The sequence below is a fragment of the Typopeltis vanoorti genome, chromosome 4 (genome assembly GCF_054136105.1).
Source record: "Typopeltis vanoorti isolate ZY-2024b chromosome 4, IOZ_Tvanoo_1.0, whole genome shotgun sequence".
Classification (NCBI taxonomy): Eukaryota; Metazoa; Arthropoda; class Arachnida; order Uropygi; family Thelyphonidae; genus Typopeltis; species Typopeltis vanoorti.
In genome coordinates this window covers 41765332-41782862 of record NC_143552.1, presented here as the reverse complement: position 1 = coordinate 41782862, position 17531 = coordinate 41765332, and the positions used below count along the sequence as shown (strand labels likewise).

At 36.7% G+C, this 17531-nt stretch overlaps 1 protein-coding gene across 1 annotated transcript in view; it reads left to right on the top strand.

The window, feature by feature from the left end:
* Positions 1–17531, top strand: part of LOC150107254 (vesicular integral-membrane protein VIP36-like) — a 126663-nt gene that overhangs the window by 43285 nt on the left and 65847 nt on the right. Inside the window, exon 4 of the mRNA XM_090391103.1 lies at positions 10773–10855. Within this exon, the coding sequence (XP_090247229.1) occupies positions 10773–10855 (83 nt within the window). The remainder of the gene's footprint in view (positions 1–10772; positions 10856–17531) is intronic.

The following is a 17531-nucleotide window of genomic DNA, read 5'->3' as shown; positions in this document are numbered from 1 at the left end:
ATCATGTAGATGCAGATAGGAAATTTATTTCTGAAATCTACAGAATTTTTTATATACGTAGCAGTTCTTCTAGTTGAAGAAGTGAGTAAATTTGATAGAAATTTTGATATTTTGTAAGTGGAACAACCTATACACTCTACAACAGGTCTTAATGGAATTCCTGGCTTATGTACTTTTGAAGACCATATAATCTCGGTGGGCGCCCGAAGGAAGTCTTTAGTATTTTCTTTTTATCTTCATCTCATATCAATATTTTTTCTATAAGAGCATTAAGTCTTTTTTATTTGACTACTGGTAGGATCTGAATTGAGGGCCTATAAGTCGAATAGTCGCGGAGTAACAGTGATATTTTTCTCTCATATTCTCTTCCGTCTTGAATGACTACAGCCTTCCCTTTGTCAGCTTTTGTAATAATTAGATTCTTGTTGTTTTTCAGCGAATTCAGTGCTTTTTGTTCAGCATATGATAGATTTGGCCGAGGAGGCTTGGCATTAAATAGAATTTTTTGCACACTCAAATCTTGTCCTGTTAGCTGCCTTTTGGGGTAAGGATCGAATACCTCTGTCTATGCTATGGAAAAAATCTATTATGGGTACCTTATTTGAGCAATGGCAAAATTATGACCTTTTGACAGAACTAAACGATCACTGTCTGTTAGTGGGCGGCCAGTGTAGCTTTTGTTGGGGTTTTGTTTATATGTGGATGAGGCATTGCTTGACTTCATTCTTGTACATATATATTATTTGCTAATTTATCTTTGACAATTTGTGCACTGCTGTAACCTTTGCTGTAATTTTATTTAATATATATGTAGATAACTGCAATGCTTGACTTCATTTTTTGTACATACACATTATTTACTAATTTATCTTTGACCATTTGTGTGCCATTGTTTGAGCTGCAAGCTATAATTGTTTGGGAATACTTCATGGAGAAGGTGGTTCCAAAGGACAGAGATGGATGGAATAAAAGAGGAAGATGAGAAGCAGGTTTGGTGCATTTGAAGTTGCACAGTAAAGGGGTGCTGGGATGCTGCTGCTCTTGTATTAACAGGTGCAACTGGAAGTGATGGAATGATAGTGATAGAGGAAAGTGAAGGAGTGAATAATTGCATATTCACTGGAGTAATCATGGAAGTACCTGTAGAATAGACAGTGCTGAAACACCACATCTATGAGACAGAGGTCAAAGTGTAAGAGAGGGATTATCAATGAACCTAATTGCTCACCTCTGGATAGCATCAAGGATTTTAAGGGAAGTTTTAGGTGCACCATCCCAAACACGTGGGATGTATTCTAGGCATGTGCGGATTTGGGATTTGTATATAGTTAGGAGTTGGTTGGGTGTAAAATATCCTTTTGAATGAAAGAGAATGCTTAGTTTCTTGGATGGTGAGGAGGCTATTGATGTGATGTTTATGCCAGGAGAGACTGGAGGTAAATGTTAGTCCAAGCAGAGAGATCTGATCTTGTCCAGATCTCGCTGATTTGTGTGTTACTGAGGGTAAGGGTAGATGAACAGAGATCTCTTTTGTGAGAGAAAAGACAAGGCTGTTTTGGTGGCATTGAACATGACAAGGTTGTCATTGCCCCACTGAAGGATAGTATTGAAAATACCCAGTGTCCTAAACATTGAAGATCAGTGTTTAGAACACTAGTTGCAGAAGATCTTGTAGCCTGGGATGTCAGAGTACTGAATGGTTTGTCGAATGAGTAGTATGAGTGGATAGATTAGTGGTGAATAAGAGTAGTTGGTTTATGCACAAGAGAAAGGGAGTAAATGATAGGACAGAGCCTTGAGGCATTCCAGCATTGATGTTGAAGCTTGAAGAGAGGGAACCATCTATCATGACTCGCAGAGAATGACTAGAGAGAAAGCTTGCTACCCAATTATAGAGGATGGCAGGGAGACCAAAGGATGACAATTTGCTAAGCCACAATGCCACAAAATGGTTGAAGGCTTTGGAAATATTGATGCAATAGCACAAGTTTCTCTGAACTCTTCCATGCCACATGTCCATTGGTGGGTGATGTAAGATACAAGGTCAGCTGTAGATCTTGAATAGTGGAATCCATACTGGTGGTCACTGATTAATTGGTGGGCCTCTAAATATTGGAGGAGTTGGCTACTGATGACTTTCCCCATTATTTAGGAGAGGACTGAGGTGATGGCGATTGGTCGGTAGTTGATTGTTGACTTCTCTCACCCTTTTTGGAATAGGATGGATATGAGATTGTTTCCATGCATTGGGATAAGTACCAGATATATATAATAGATTGTAGAGACAATGCAAGATGGGTGTTAATTCTGGAGCACAATGTTTGAGAACAATAGGAGAAACACCATCGGGGCCAGAAAATTTTTTAGTATCTGGGTTTTTTAGTAGTTTTTTGATTTCGTTTTTGTTAAAAAAACTAAATTTTGGTGAAAAAATTAAATTTGCCAAGACGTATGGTGTACTTAGATTTCTGTATGGTAGGAGGTGATTTCCATTGGTCATCAGTGCAGGAGTTTGAGGAAAAGTGATCTTTCCTTTATCTTTGGGTGAAGCAACAATGGTGCCACCAGATGAGAGAGGAGTGGAAGTACAGGAGAGCAGAGGTTGCATCTCATTGCGCCTTAGCGAGAGACCAGAAGGCACAGCTTCTGTTTGGAACAAGAGGCAAGTTTTTTGCTGTTGGCCTTTATGAAATCAGATTTGGATCTGCTGATTGATTTGCATATGTTGCATCCTTTGGTTATAGGAAGAGTATGAAGCTGGAGTTCTTGAAGTGATCTGCTTACAATAAACTGTTTTTTTTTCTTCTCCAACTGCTTTGGTATGCTTTGAGTTGAACCAGGGCTTGGAAAGTGGATGAGGATTATGCTTTAAATTGGGGATGAAGGTCTTGATGGGCTGTATGGCCTTTGACCTGTGTGCTACTGTGGCTTTTGTTGTAATTTTGTTTATATGTAAATATTGCATTGCTTAACTTGATTTTTGTGTATGCATATTATTTACTAATTAACTTTGTTGGTTATGTGCTGCTGTAACCTTTGTTGTGGTGCAGTATGCTTGTGTTTGTTCTTATGTCAATAAAACAAACCAAACAGTACTCCTTCTATTTCTAAATTCTTTCAAAAGCATTGAAAAATTTTGCCGTATTCCTGATGTTTGTTGTTTATATTCTTGTCAAAGTCTCCATGACTTGTTTGGCTATTTTTACACATCACTTTGCTTTCTTACAACTTTCTCTATGTTCTCTGTGGGCATCTGTCGATTTCCTTGCCACAAACTTTCAATATACTTTCTTCCTTATCACCTCTTTAACTTCCTGATTTCACTATGAAGTTCTGATTTTTCTGTTCTTCACCACATGACTATCTGAATCAATCACTGTTTTCTTCAGAGTCTGCCACAGTCTTTCTCTGAAATCAAGAACCAAGAACTGGTTCTTAATTTCAGAGTCTTTATTTTTGCTTAAATATTTGTACATCTGCATCTGTAGTTCACTTCTGAAAGCTGCTTAACTTTGGATTCTTTTTTAATACTTTCTTACTCACTTTTCGTTTCAGTATAATATTTACATCCTGTTCAAAACCGAATAGTGGCCACTTCCTGTTTTAGATTTCCCTATATACTCTTCTCCTGAACCAACCTGAACTTATTGCTATGAGCAGTAACATAATCACTAAGACTAATTATTTTACTGTTTATAGCAATAACTTCAGGTTGGTTCTTCAATTGGATATCTGCACATCTTTTTTTCTGCCCTGAACAGAAATCAGCTGGTACTTAATATTATTAGCTTTGCTCTTTTGTTCAAATTGCTCACAACATTTCTCTATATCTAGTATTGCTTTCCTATTCTGCTGTTTTCAGTTCTCCAATAAGGAGCAACTTTTTTTTTCCCCTTTGTCAGCTGCTTTCTCTGATGAAGTGCAAAATTCTCCTGCTTCTTTTTTCACTAGAATCTTTTGTGCAATCATAGGCACAATTAAATAAGCCTGTGTCCAATTTCTCATTTGACATTTGCTATCATCCTTCTCTGCTTTGTCAAGAAGATTATCTACTCAGGATTATCCTCAAGCTTAACATTGAATACTATAGCTACTCCTGTCTTTCATTGATCATTATTGCTTGTCTTATATAGTTTTTTCATTTGGTTATAAATTAAATTTGCCAAGAAATATGTCATCAATCTGCAATGCAGTGGAAAGATAAGTAATTTTTTCAAATTTATGCTAATAAAACTGAGTTAATTTATTGTTTTTGTTTGTTATTTAAACTTAAGTAAGATGTGTATATATTCTTAAACTATATATTGTTGGTATGGCATCTATACATAGCAGAACAATGGCAGCCGACATCTTTGTTGGGTGAGCTGAATTTGTGTAATTTTGTTCAGTGTAGAATTTGTGAGGCGTATTCATTGTGAAAGTTGATAATTTGTGGAAGGAGAGTGAAAATGGTGAGAGAGGGTGTAATAATGTAAATGTGGAAAATGTAAATATCAGTGATAATACTGAAAGTGCATTGGCAGAAGATCAGGAGAATGCAGAAGCCTGCATAAAGAAACCGGGTGCTTGCATGTAGTTCTTCACAGGACAAAGCATGAGATCGAAAGGCTGCAAAATTGTAAGAATAACAAGAGAAAGAGCATAGGCAGAATTTTTTACAGTGATTCTATGATAACGGGGAGTACTTCACGAAAGTGTTATAAAATCATGTTTCCCAGGTGTGAAAATTAATATTAATGATGCTGTAAGAATGCAGAAAAGGAAGGTGAAAGAATTGATTGTTTTGGCAGAACTAATGACCTGAGAGGTGAGAAGTATTGTATGAGGAAGGATGTGAAAGAGTTATTGGAAGAATCAAAAAAGAAGAGCGAGAGGGTTCGCCTCAATCATGCCATGCTGTGATAGAGGTGAGCTGAAGAGGAGGACATGATAGTTAATGAATCAGTATGTAGGTTGTGCAGAAGGAATGAATGTAGAGTTTGTGGACCTATGCCCTGAGTTTGAATGGAAAGATTTTTGCAATGCTGATGGACTGTACTTAAATGGATTTGTCATTGTCTAGAGCGGGCTTTGTTCACTGAGAGTGTGGAAGCACAAAGTCAGGGAAACTAAAGAAATTAGGGCTAATACAGATGAGCGTGTGGGATGGCTGGCATCCATGAAGTGAATGAGTGTGAATGAACAAACAAAAAAAATGTCTCTAAATCTGCTGTTAGCCAAGTCTCTCTAATGTCACCAAATGTGGCATTAGGGAGACTTGGCTAACAGCAGATAACATAGTTACAGGGATAGAATGCGATAGATTTAGTATTTTCAAGGAGGATAGGGGGTGGAGTACTGCTGATAGCAGGTGAATTGCAGCCAACAACAGTAAGAGGCAAATGACTGTTCTATTGAGTCAATCTGGTGTGAGATTGAGGCCAATACGATGAAATATAAAATTGGTTGCTGCGATAGACTGAGGATGAGGGGGGGGTGCAGGGATGATGATATGGAAGACATGCATCAACAGATTAGTATGAGTGGAGATCAAATAATTATTATGGGGGACTTCAACTTTGGAAACATAGATTGGAAGGAGGAAAGACCACATGGCAGGTAGGAAATGGAATTTATATCCTTAATGAGAGATAATTATCTGAAGTAGAATGTAATGGAAGAGACTTAGGGTATGAGCGTATTGGATCTGATTATAGGATCAGATAACCTGTAGCTACATTGCTTTCAATTGGGGAAAGTGATCATATGGTTTTGGCTTGGAAGGTAGCAAAACATGTGGAAATTCCAGTTAAGAAGGGTTATGTGAAAGGAGACAGTTTGAAGCAGTACCATTGCATAAAGATCTGCAAGGAAAGGATATTCACTGTGCATTGAGGATAGTTAAGGGGTGTCTGGACAAAGCAATATTATACTGTATATCCAAGGTCAGGAAGGTAAATTGGACATGAGTTAGATGTATGAGTAGTATCATTAAGCATGAGCTTAAAAAAAAGAAAATGTTGTGGAGGGTGATCAGCTAACTCATGAACATTACAAAGGTTAGGTAAGGATGGCAAAATCAGATTATGAAAAGAAATTAGCCAAGCAGGTGAAAGGAAATCCTGAAGAATTTTTTTGTTATGTGGAAAGTAGGAGGAAGAATGACTATGGAAGAATAACTTGAATGAGCGCAAATAGCAGAGAGGTGACAGAGGCAGGTGAAATTGTTGAGCTACTGAGCGACCACTTTATGGCAGAGGTGACAGGGACTGATGTGAGAACAGAAGTTAACGAATTGTGGGGGTACTTAGGATATTGCAGAATATGAATGCAAATACACCTGTGGGATTGGATGGGATGTCGGCTTGTGTTTTAAGAGAATGTGAAGAACTGGTGATGCCTTTGACTAGGCTGTTGGTCTGAACTCTGGCAAAGTCCCAAGAGAGTGGAAGGAGGGCAAAATAATTCCCTTGCATAAAGGAGTATCTAAGTGTGTGGTAGCAAATTATAGACCAATCAGTATGTCAAGAATGGTGGTAAAAGTTAGTCAGAAAGTGAATCCAGGAATGGGTGGATAAGACTATGATACTCTGTGAGGGGCAGCATGGCTTTATGGTGGGTCGATCATGCCTTGGTAATCTGCTAACTTTTTATAGAGTGACAGCTGAGTTGGATGAAGGAATGGCTACATGATGATATTGCTGGATTTTGCAAGGTCATTTGACAGGATAATACATGGAACTTTGTTATGCAAACTGCAACAAATGGAGAGTGGATATGAAACTGGTGATATGGATAAAAGGGTAGCTGATGGACAGGTACCAAAAAAAAGTAGTATATGGAGAAGCAGAATCCAGGAGAAGGCAGGTGACCTGTGATATGCCACAGGACTCTGTGCTTGGACTGCTGCTGTTTAATTTGTACATAAAGGATATGAAAAAATATTTGAAAACATTTAAACAATGGAAAGTGTACATTCGCTATTATGCTGATTGCTGGTTCGGGGATTTATTATACACTAGTAGATACAAGTGTGTCATGAATGGATTAAGGAAGACCAGAGACAATGTAAAATCATCTGTAGTTTTTTTGCTACACTGTAGAGGATACTTCATAATTTCAGCTGTTTCTTTGAATGTTCTTGAGTAAAAATGATGATCAATGTGAAGCATTTCAGTTTGTTGCCATTCTACTTGGTGTTTTGTTTCCATTGTATGTGCTGCCTTTCCTTATTTATGCCTTCTTTCATTCTCAATGTCCTTATTGAGGATGAAAGAGTGTTCCAATTGGCTTGTCTCATCAGATCTGCCAGTCTGTCCTATGTAGTAGACCATGTTGAGAATGAAAGTACAGATCAGGGCTGGCAGTAGTATGTTTTACAAAATTCCAAATTTGTGAATTTCTTAGTCCATGATATTCTTAATATCATTTTCCTGGTGATATACGAACTAATCCTAAATTAAAAATTTTTGCATCATCTGAATGAACAACAATACTGAAATATCTTTTATTTCCAATACTGATCTACTTAAAAGTAGGACTAAAATTGTCATCTGATTCTGCTGACTCTTTCATTTTTGATGTTGCTCTTCTTTTTTATGTTCAAAGATATCCAAAACATCTGGATAGATATTTTAGCTGCATAGAATCTTATATCTTGCTTTTTCTTTTGTAATACATAATTCTACTTTGAAATTGATTTGCATATAAAAGAATTATTGGCAATTGTTCAAATTGAGCATTCATCTTCACTGATGACCAATCTAGATGCTATCTCAGATTGGTCATCAATTTTCATTTTCTTGTTTTACAAAGTGTAAAATTGCAGCCTTAATTCTTTTGAACTACTTGAAGGTTATGTATTTTTCTCAGCCCTTGTTTTAAAATACAGTTCATACATATGTTCAAAATACCTTATTAGTCCACTAGTGTTGTTACTTACTTGAAATCTGCTTTGGACAATAACTGCACTGGTGCTTCCTCTTTTTTACATTTCTTAAAGCGCTTCCAAACTTTGGATTGATTTATTTTCATTTTGAAGTAAATGAAAATGTTAAAATTACAATTACTGAAGTATAGTCCTTGAAAGACTAATTTGACATAAGTAAAATGTAAAAATGGAGGATATTATGGATCCATTCATATTTTAGAGTCAAATATATAAAGAAACGAAGTTTCAACGTTTCAAACTTACAAAGTGTTGGCATTGGAGTTGCCCTGGTTTCCATTACATAAGACACAAGCTCTGCCCAGAAACCCATTATTCCCCTTTTATTGGTTCTTCAATTAGGTTTCACTGGCCTGCAACTGTTTCGAACTACTGGTTCTCGTCAAAGATTAGGCAAAAACCTAGAGAAGGAGAGAGCAAATTTAACTTTCTGACATAAAAAAAGTTACTGAAGTATAGAGCCAAAAGGCTTCAGTTTTACTTTCTGACATAGAATTGCTTTAATTCCAAGAGGGATTTTGCTCTCTCTCTCTGTTTGGTCTCTGATGGTAATGTAACATTACCAAAATATAGGAAGTATTAATTAAAGTTTTTAATTGTCTTTCCCTAAAATCTGACAATAAGGACCAGTTAATATGCTCCCAGGGAGACCTGCTGAAGCTTGTTATGAGATAAGTTCAAGAAACTATAGTTCCCGTACAATATGTTCTTTGGTATTTATTTTTTGGGATTCGAGGCTGGGGAGGGGCACTCTTTATCCTTTAAATTCACTACAATGTACTTTGTTCTATAACAAACTATTAGTCTGCTTCCTACAAAACCAGAGCAATAGTGGGTATCTTCTGTATACATGATTTTACTAGGCAAGAATTGTGGAAAATCATGTTGATAAACCAGACGTTTATTTACCAAATGTGTATTCCTGTCAGCATCAACATTCCTCGCCCCCTTTTCTTTTAAATGTGTTTTATAAGTTGGGTTCTCAAAACCTCAGTATTGTATTCCCATACAGTAGTTCTTTTAATTTATGAATAGATTGAAATCTGGAGAGCTCATGCTAGACTCCTGTGAAGGAGTGCTTACCATCTATACTTTTCCATAAGATCAGATTATTTTAGAAATTTGTGGCCTTGGATTGCCAGATGCAGAATTCATGGTATCCAACCTGAGATAGATTTTTCTCAGTTTGAAGTCTTACTTCACAGAACAGAATGCCAGTAACAGAAAACAAGCATGTGACATTTTTACTTGGTCTCACTTGCAGAGTTTTGCTATTTTGCTTACAGATTTTCAGTTTCACTATTTATTTGGAGTTAGTAAACATGGTGTACTTGCAGCAATCCAGTTAGGCACTACCTTCACTTATGATAAATTTAGTTTAATCCTTTATCCAAGTTTGCTTACACTTGGATAAAGGATTAAACTAAATTTATTATTGTCTACCAAGTGGGAAAAAACTTCCAACATCCTCACTTATGAATATAAATATATTCATTGCAACTAGACATATACAGGGTGTTCGGGATAAATTTGACAGTTTCGTAAGGAAAAAGAAAATCTTCTTTGTATCTATTAAATTTAATGAATTGACAAAAAAACATTACAGGCAGAGTTAATTACAATACTATCAACAAGATTTACTCAAATTAACCACCATTAGCATCGATCACAGCTTCAATTCTGCTTCGGAACCTCGAACAAGCTGATGCTACAGTCTCCCTGGGAAGGGCCGCAAAAACTGTTTTAATTTTATCCATTAACTGGGCTTTTGTATTACTGGAAGTGCGATTGGTGTCTTTTTCAACTGCGCCCCATACAAAATAATCCATGGGGTTAAGGTCTGGGGAGTTTGGAGGCCAAACATTTGGACTGGTGAAGTCGTAGAAATTTTCAGACAACCATTTTTGACTTTTCCCAGAGGTGTGGCAAGGGGCCGAATCCTGCTGCCATACATACGGCCTACCATTGGCTACCCTTGTTATCCAGGGCTTGACTACAGTTAGCAACTCCACGAACAAAGCCCGAATTCCAATGCCAGGGTTCTTCAACACCTGTTCCTGCAGATTTGCGAGGAATTCTGCTGTACGAACGCAATCAGATCGTCTGCTAGGGATCTTTCTTCTTGCTACATCCTCGTAGTCACCATTGCAAGTCTCTAGTTCATGCCTGATTGTTTTTACTGTATTCAGGGAGCATTGGGCAGCAGTCGTAATATCCTTATTTTGATGGCGGGCACGAATCATCATGATACAAGTTATTCTCTTCCATGATTCAGGTGGGTTCCAGCTATCCATCCTTTCTGACATCTTGTATATGAATGAAGAAGGGTCCAAACTTTTAAATGAAGAGAAGTGTGTGTCAATACATGTAACTTACGGAAAAATATAATTAATTATAAATATGTCAAATTTATCCCGAACACCCTGTACATTTCAGTATTTCATGTGTTTCAGTTGTATAATGAGATTTTTTTGATAAAATTCTGGGGAAATTTACAAATGTTAAGCATTTACTGTTATAGAAAAAAAAAACTATTACTAATGCTTTAAAAAAAACTTGCTACTTGTCTTAAAGAAAGTTAAACATATGTATATACTAGTATGTTTATGATGTGATGGCTTGTTTATTATTTTTTTTCTGTTTTTAATATTACTAATTTCAGGTTAAGTAGTTTTAAAGAACTACATCCTCATTAGATACCACTGTTAATCAGTTGTTCACATAACATAGTCATGTAATAATATATAATTGCTCACTGAGAATTGTCTATTTTGCAATATTTTTTCCTTCCAAATCTGATTTTTTTTTTTAACTTATCAGAACTTTTTTCTCCCTCCAAAAATAGGTCCTGTATTAGGAAGTAAAGATCACTTTTCAGGGCTTGGTATATTTATGGATACATATGCTAATCAAAATGGACAGCATAATGTGAGTGCAATTTGTTAAAACAATTTTTCTCTCTTTTTTCCAACTATTTCACATATATTGATATAAAAAGAGCACCGCACATCATCAAACAAATTGAAATTTTCAAATAGACAATGTTTTGGAGCTTGTTAAAAATTTTTATTATTAGTTGTAATTCAGCTTTCACCATTTAGGATGAAAGATATACAGGAATGTGCGACTTCAACTGAAAACAATGGTCTTACTTAATTTATTATAATGCCAGGCTGGATAAACAAGTGGTTCACATACCTACTCTTCATCAACAGACTATGGGTTGAAGAGTGTAGCTATATGTGTTTGTGGTTGCCTTTAGATATGAGATGAATTTCATTTCCTCCCATATGAGACTATCACCCTGCTTATTGGAGACATGAAGTGATGGGGAAAAGTTCCGTGTTTAGTCTCTAAGTCAGGGTTTCTGGATTATGTAAAAGGAAGAAAGAATACAAAAAAGCAAACTGTAAATCATGATTAAAAAAAATACCTTAGCTCACTCATTGTACTGATGTAGTATACATCAGTATATATATAGATTTACACCTTTTGTTAGTGGGAGACATAAAAATGACTTAATTACTGGAGTTATTTTAACACTTGTAATTAAAATTAATTATAATTTTGGAGTAAGAAAAGCATGAAACAATTCCAGATCTATTTAAAATGGCTTGACAGTGGAGAAAAAAAGAAAAAGACATGGCTACTGGCTGTTTGATAACTTTTATGGTTAACATTGATAAAATGGAATAAAAGTAAATGCTAGGTAAACATGAATTTAAGTAGTTTTTAAAATAGTACTGATTTTCGAAATTGCAGAACCTTTAATACACTAGTTTGAAAATGAGACTGCTATAATTTTTGCAATTCTTGTGTGTGGGATTTAAAAAAAGAAAAGCACAACTGATCTGAAGCAGGTAACACTAAATGTACTTTATGAAACTAGTGTTTGGCATCTGAAGGAATTCAAGTAATACTTTGATGCTTGCCAAACCATCTTATCTGCTTTCTTCTTCATACCATCTACTTCTGTTCTTTGGAACAGCTGCTCCACTTTGCCTTCCCAAAGAATTACACCTTCACCAGTTTAAAAAGTGAAGAGATTCCTCCTTACTCTTGTGCATATGTTGCACTGATATGCTATAGGTCTTGCAACTTTCATGTGCGTGTGTGGATAAGATATTAAAAAAAAAAGTAATAATAAAAATAAATTTTAAGAAAAAGTTATAAAGAGCAGGAGGGAGACCTTAAGATGATATTTTGGTGAGCAAGATTTGATGGCAGACACAATCAAATGCTTTGGAAATATCAAAAGTGAATATGTGAACTTTTCGAAATCTTTCTGTGGTCTGTGTCCAAACATGGTAAAGTTAGTGGGGATGTCTGTTGTAGAAATAAGAATGGCAGAATCCTTATTAATGATCATTAACTGATGGGTGTCCAGGTAGGGAAGAAGCTGATTATTTACCTTCTATATACTTTCAAGAGAATTGGGGTCAAGGGAAATGGGACAGTAGCTTGATAGCTGATTTTTCTGATTTTTTTTTTTTTTTTAGGAAGATGCTGGATAAAAGCTTGCTCCAATACTGCTGGCTAGATGTGGGATGTATATAACAGCTTATATAGGTAATGCAGGATGGGTGTTAATTGTATAGCATAACTGGAGGGATACCACCCACTGGACCAGGAGACTTATTAGAATCAAAACTAATGAGGATTCTTTGATATCTTTCTAGTGAAAGATTAGAGGAAGGTGTGTGGGGTGGGGGGTGATTGTTTTGGTCATCTATATAAGAATTGAAGGAAAAGATTAGTGCCAGGAATTTTGCCTTTTCTTACACTTATTTCTGGCTGTAGTGTATGCTGAGCAAGAAGCTGGAGTTCTTTGGCTTGAGTTAGTGAATATTTATATCTGTATGTTTAATATGGACTGAAGAGGTACACTGTTTAGAGAAATGGGGCTTGGATAGAGGTTGGGACAGTTTGCAGTGGAGTGAGGAATAATGGTTGTTATTTCAGTTGTTCTCAGAGTACGTGTTTGGATTAGGAAAGTGGAAACAGTAATCAGACAACAGAGAAGAGATATGAGGCAGATAATCTGTAGAAATGGAGATGTGGTAAGGTTATAGTCAGAATTAAGAAGAGGAGAGCAAACATATAGCATAGGTGGAGGAAGAGTCTGGTCTGCAGTGTTAAAAGAAATCAAGATTATCTGATATTCTAGTTGGCAATTTAACAATTTGCATTATTATTATTATTATTATATGGGCACCTCTGTGGAGTTTGAAGATTCATTGTGGGAGACCCAATCTAAACACACAATCTATCATACCTCTCCTCGAATCCATTAACAGGCACTCACAACTGACTCTGGCTACCCATTCCACCCATTCACAACGACCCAAGCAAAAAATCTAGTCCTCACACCCATACTAACCACACCTTTATTCAACTTCCAGGGAAGACATCTTGTTTCCCCTCTAGCCAAGTGCTGAAACATTTCCTCTGCATCAATCCTATAAACCCTTCATCATCATCATCATCAAATTCCTGCCATGTACCCTCAAGAGGTGTACAGGATATGACAGTACTACATGAAAAAATTACATCATTACTAACTCCCTATCTACAATTTTCCTCCAAATCAGTCTGTTACTTGTCAAGACTCCAACATTATCAGATCTTATATTTCTATCGTCTAAGGCACTTTGTACCGTATCAATCCACCTATATCTTGGTCTTCCTCTGGGTCGTTTTCCTGCCAACCTGGCAGAGAACACTTGTTTTGCTAATCTTTCCTCTCCCATTCTGTTTAAGTGACCATACCATCTGAGATTAGCTCTGCGTTGACATTGTCAACATCCAGGAATGCTAACGCATTCCTGGATGTTGACAATGTCAAGTTCTTTCCTAATATCCTCATTTTTAATATGATATTGCCATTGATGCCATCTGTTCACACCTCTAATCTTATTCAGGACTCTCATATCTGCAGTTTCTAGTCTTTGGTCAAGTGTTTTACTTCTGACCCAGCTCTCAGATCCATAAGTTAAAAGTGGTTTGAACACAGTCTTGTATACAGCTAATTTAGTGTTCCGACTAATTTCTTTCTTATTCCATATGAATTTATTCAATTGACTTCCCACCATACCAGCTTTGCTGATTCTGTTGTCTATTTCTATATTTAGTTTACCATCTTCAGTAAAAATTGTGCCTAAGTAGCTGAAATGTTTTACTTGTTCCACAGGTTCTCCATTCACAACACAGTTGACATTTTCAATGATTCTGCCTATTTTCATTGTCTTTGTCTTTTTATTGCTGACCTTCATACCATATCTATTACAACAGCTATTCAATTTAGTCAGAGAATCTTGCAGACTTGTAGCGGATTTATTTAGTAGTATAACATCATCCGCATAAAGCAAAGAGCTGACATTAACATCTCCAATTTTGATATCAGGTTTAATACCACATTCCTTCATAATGTGATCCATATAGATAATGAATAACAGAGGGGATAATGTACATCCTTGTCTCACACCAGATTTAACATTAAACCATCTTCCTGTACTTCCTTCAATTCTAACTGCTGACTCACAACTCAAATAAAGACTAAGTATTGCTTGATATAATGCCCCATTGACACCATATAACTGCAGCGTATTGAATAGCTTCTCTCTTGGCACCTTGTCATATGCCTTTTCCAAATCGACAAAACTTAAATACAGATCTTTGTTATATTCCCATGCTTTCTCGACTATTTGTCGTAAAGTGAAGATCTGATCCTGACAGCCTCTATTTGGCCTGAATCCAGCTTGTTCTTCACCAAGCTTTTCTTCCACAATTCTTCTCAACCGTTTCTCAAGTATACTTGCATAGATCTTGCCAGGAACACTCAGTAGGGAAATACCTCTGTAATTCTCACATTCAGTTTTATTTCCCTTTTTATATATGGGTACTATGAGAGCTCTACTCCAATCATCGGGAATTCGTCCCTCTGTCCAGGCTTTCTGAACTATGCAGTGCAGCCACTGTAAGACTCTTATACCACCATACTTCAGCATTTCTGGTCGAATATCATCTACTCCTGCTGCCTTTCCACATTTCAAGCCTTTGATGGCTTTTTCTACTTCAAGTATGGATATGTATTCCTGACTGCATGCCTGGTCAGTGTTTTTTATCACTGTGCTGTCATCACTGCTTGTTTCATTTAGCAGTTTTTCAAAGTAATTACTCCATACTTCAAGGATATCTTTTTCTCCTGTTTTCATTTCACCTTTATCATCTCTAATTCCTTTTACAGCACTCTTTCCTCCATTCCTAAGCTTCTTCAACAACCTCCAGAATATTTTGCCACCTTCTTGATATTTATTTTCAATATTCTTGCCAAAGTCCTCCCATGACTTTTGTTTAGCTAGTTTTACACACTGTTTAGCTTTCTTACATTTGTCTCTGTATTCTGTAAGAGTAAAAGCTGACTTATTTGCCAGGAACTTTTGATATGCTTTCTTCTTTTCCTTCACTGCCTCTTTAACTTCCTGTGTCCACCAGGGAGTTCTGATTTTTTTATCTTTGCACACAACCTCACCACATGCCTCTCTGGCAGAATCAATCAATGTTTCCTTCAGAGTTTGCCACTGAATCTCCAAGGTTTGATTCCTGTTCTCAAACTCTTTCATTTTCTTTTCAATAATATTTCTGTATTTTAGTCTACAGTTTACATCTGAGAGCTGCTCAACTTTTATTCGCTTTAAAACTTTCTTACATGTTATTCTTTTCAATATGAAATTCAATTTTATCCTGCTCAAGACTAAATAGTGATCACTTCCAATTTCAAATCCTCTGTACACTCTGGTGTCCTGCACCAGGGAGAAAACATCACTATCAACAATAACATAGTCAATGAGACTTTTCTTATTCCTAGCCTCTTCTCTCCATGTGAATTTGTGCACATTTTTATGTTGGAACATGGTGTTAGTAATAACCAGTCCATGTCCTGAGCAGAAATCCAACAGATATTTGCCATTATTATTAGCTTTGCTCTTTTCTCCAAATTTTCCCAAAATATTTTTGTATGTCTCACAATCATTTCCTACTCTACTATTTAGATCCCCAACAAGGACCAACTTTTCCTTTTTCATTGTGTCAGTTGCTTTTTCTAAAGCCTCAAAAAATTCCTCCACTTCTACCTTAGTAGAACCTTCTGTGGGTCCATAGGCACAAATAAGTCTCATTGTCCAGTTCCCCATTCTCATATTTGCCCACATTACTCTACTTGAGACTGACTGCCATTCAAGAAGATTAGCCTCGTATTTTGTGTTGAATACTATGGCTACTCCTTCTTTTCCTTGATTGTTATTGCCTGAATATAACATTTTGTATTTATTGCTCAGAAAGATCTCACCAGTTTTGGTCTTTTTTGTTTCAGTCACCCCTATTATGTCGATCTGGTACTTATCTAATTCCTCAGCTAGCTCCATTTCTTTGCCATTCAGGCTTCTTACATTGATAGTACCGATCTTTAACTCTGGTGATGTTGAGTTGGGGTTTGTTTTCAGATTTGTTCCAGTAGCTGACTTTTCGCTGTTCGCCCTGGTTCCCTGGCGAAAACAACGGGGGCCTTGTTTAACCGGGCGACGCCCCAGCCGGCATGAAATTTTGTCATGTTGTACCATCATTTTTTATTTTGGTTTAACCAATAAGAATACAATTTGGTCGGCTAAATCCCAAATTGCCAGCCCATCCTCGTTCGTTCAGTATCAAAGTAGATACCCAACAGGGTGCACCACGAGAAGGTGAGGATTGGACATTAGGTCAGAAGCCCTGGTCGGTTCTCCGCATTCCTTTAAAGGCTATGTGGAGGTCTCCTCTCAGTTATACAGCTTTGACCCTTAAGCACCCCCCTATAAACCCTTTAAGAACTTAAATGTTTCTATCATATCCTCTCTTTTTCTTCTATCAACCAAATTCTGCAATCCACACACCTTCAATCTATCCTCATAGAGAAAGAAGGTGAGAAGCATATTCCATAGGCTATGCTACTCACCTTTTTGGTCACTTGCTTCTGAATCCTCTGCACCACTTCCTTATCCCAAGAAACCCAGGGAACCAGACTTGAGCACAGTAATCCAGTTGTGTGGGTGGGGGGGGTATCAAGGCCTTATAAAGAGGAATAACAACTTCCTTATCTTTACTTGTTAATATGTTCTTCAATAGCCAAGTAACGTAATGGGTTGCCTTAGCAATATGTCCTCTAAACTTTAACTCTCTGTTTATTACCATCTCTAAATCTCTAGCTTCATCTATTTCCTGGAGTACAGTGCCACCAATGTGATACATAGCTTATATATTTATAATCTATTTATCCCAAAATGCATAACTTTACATTACTTGACATTAAATTGACATCCATTAGCTTTTGCCCATACTGACTGCCTATTTATATCCTACTGAAAGCTCACCACATCACCTTGATTAGTTATTACCCTACCTAATTTTTCATCATCAGCAAACAACTGACCATTTCCTTTCAGGTTATTTCCTATATCATTTATGTACAAATTAAACAGCAATGGTCTCGGCACTGCAGCACACCACTAATCACCTATTTTTGTCTCCATTCTGCCCCTCCATATACTAGTATTTGATATTTGTCCAGCAA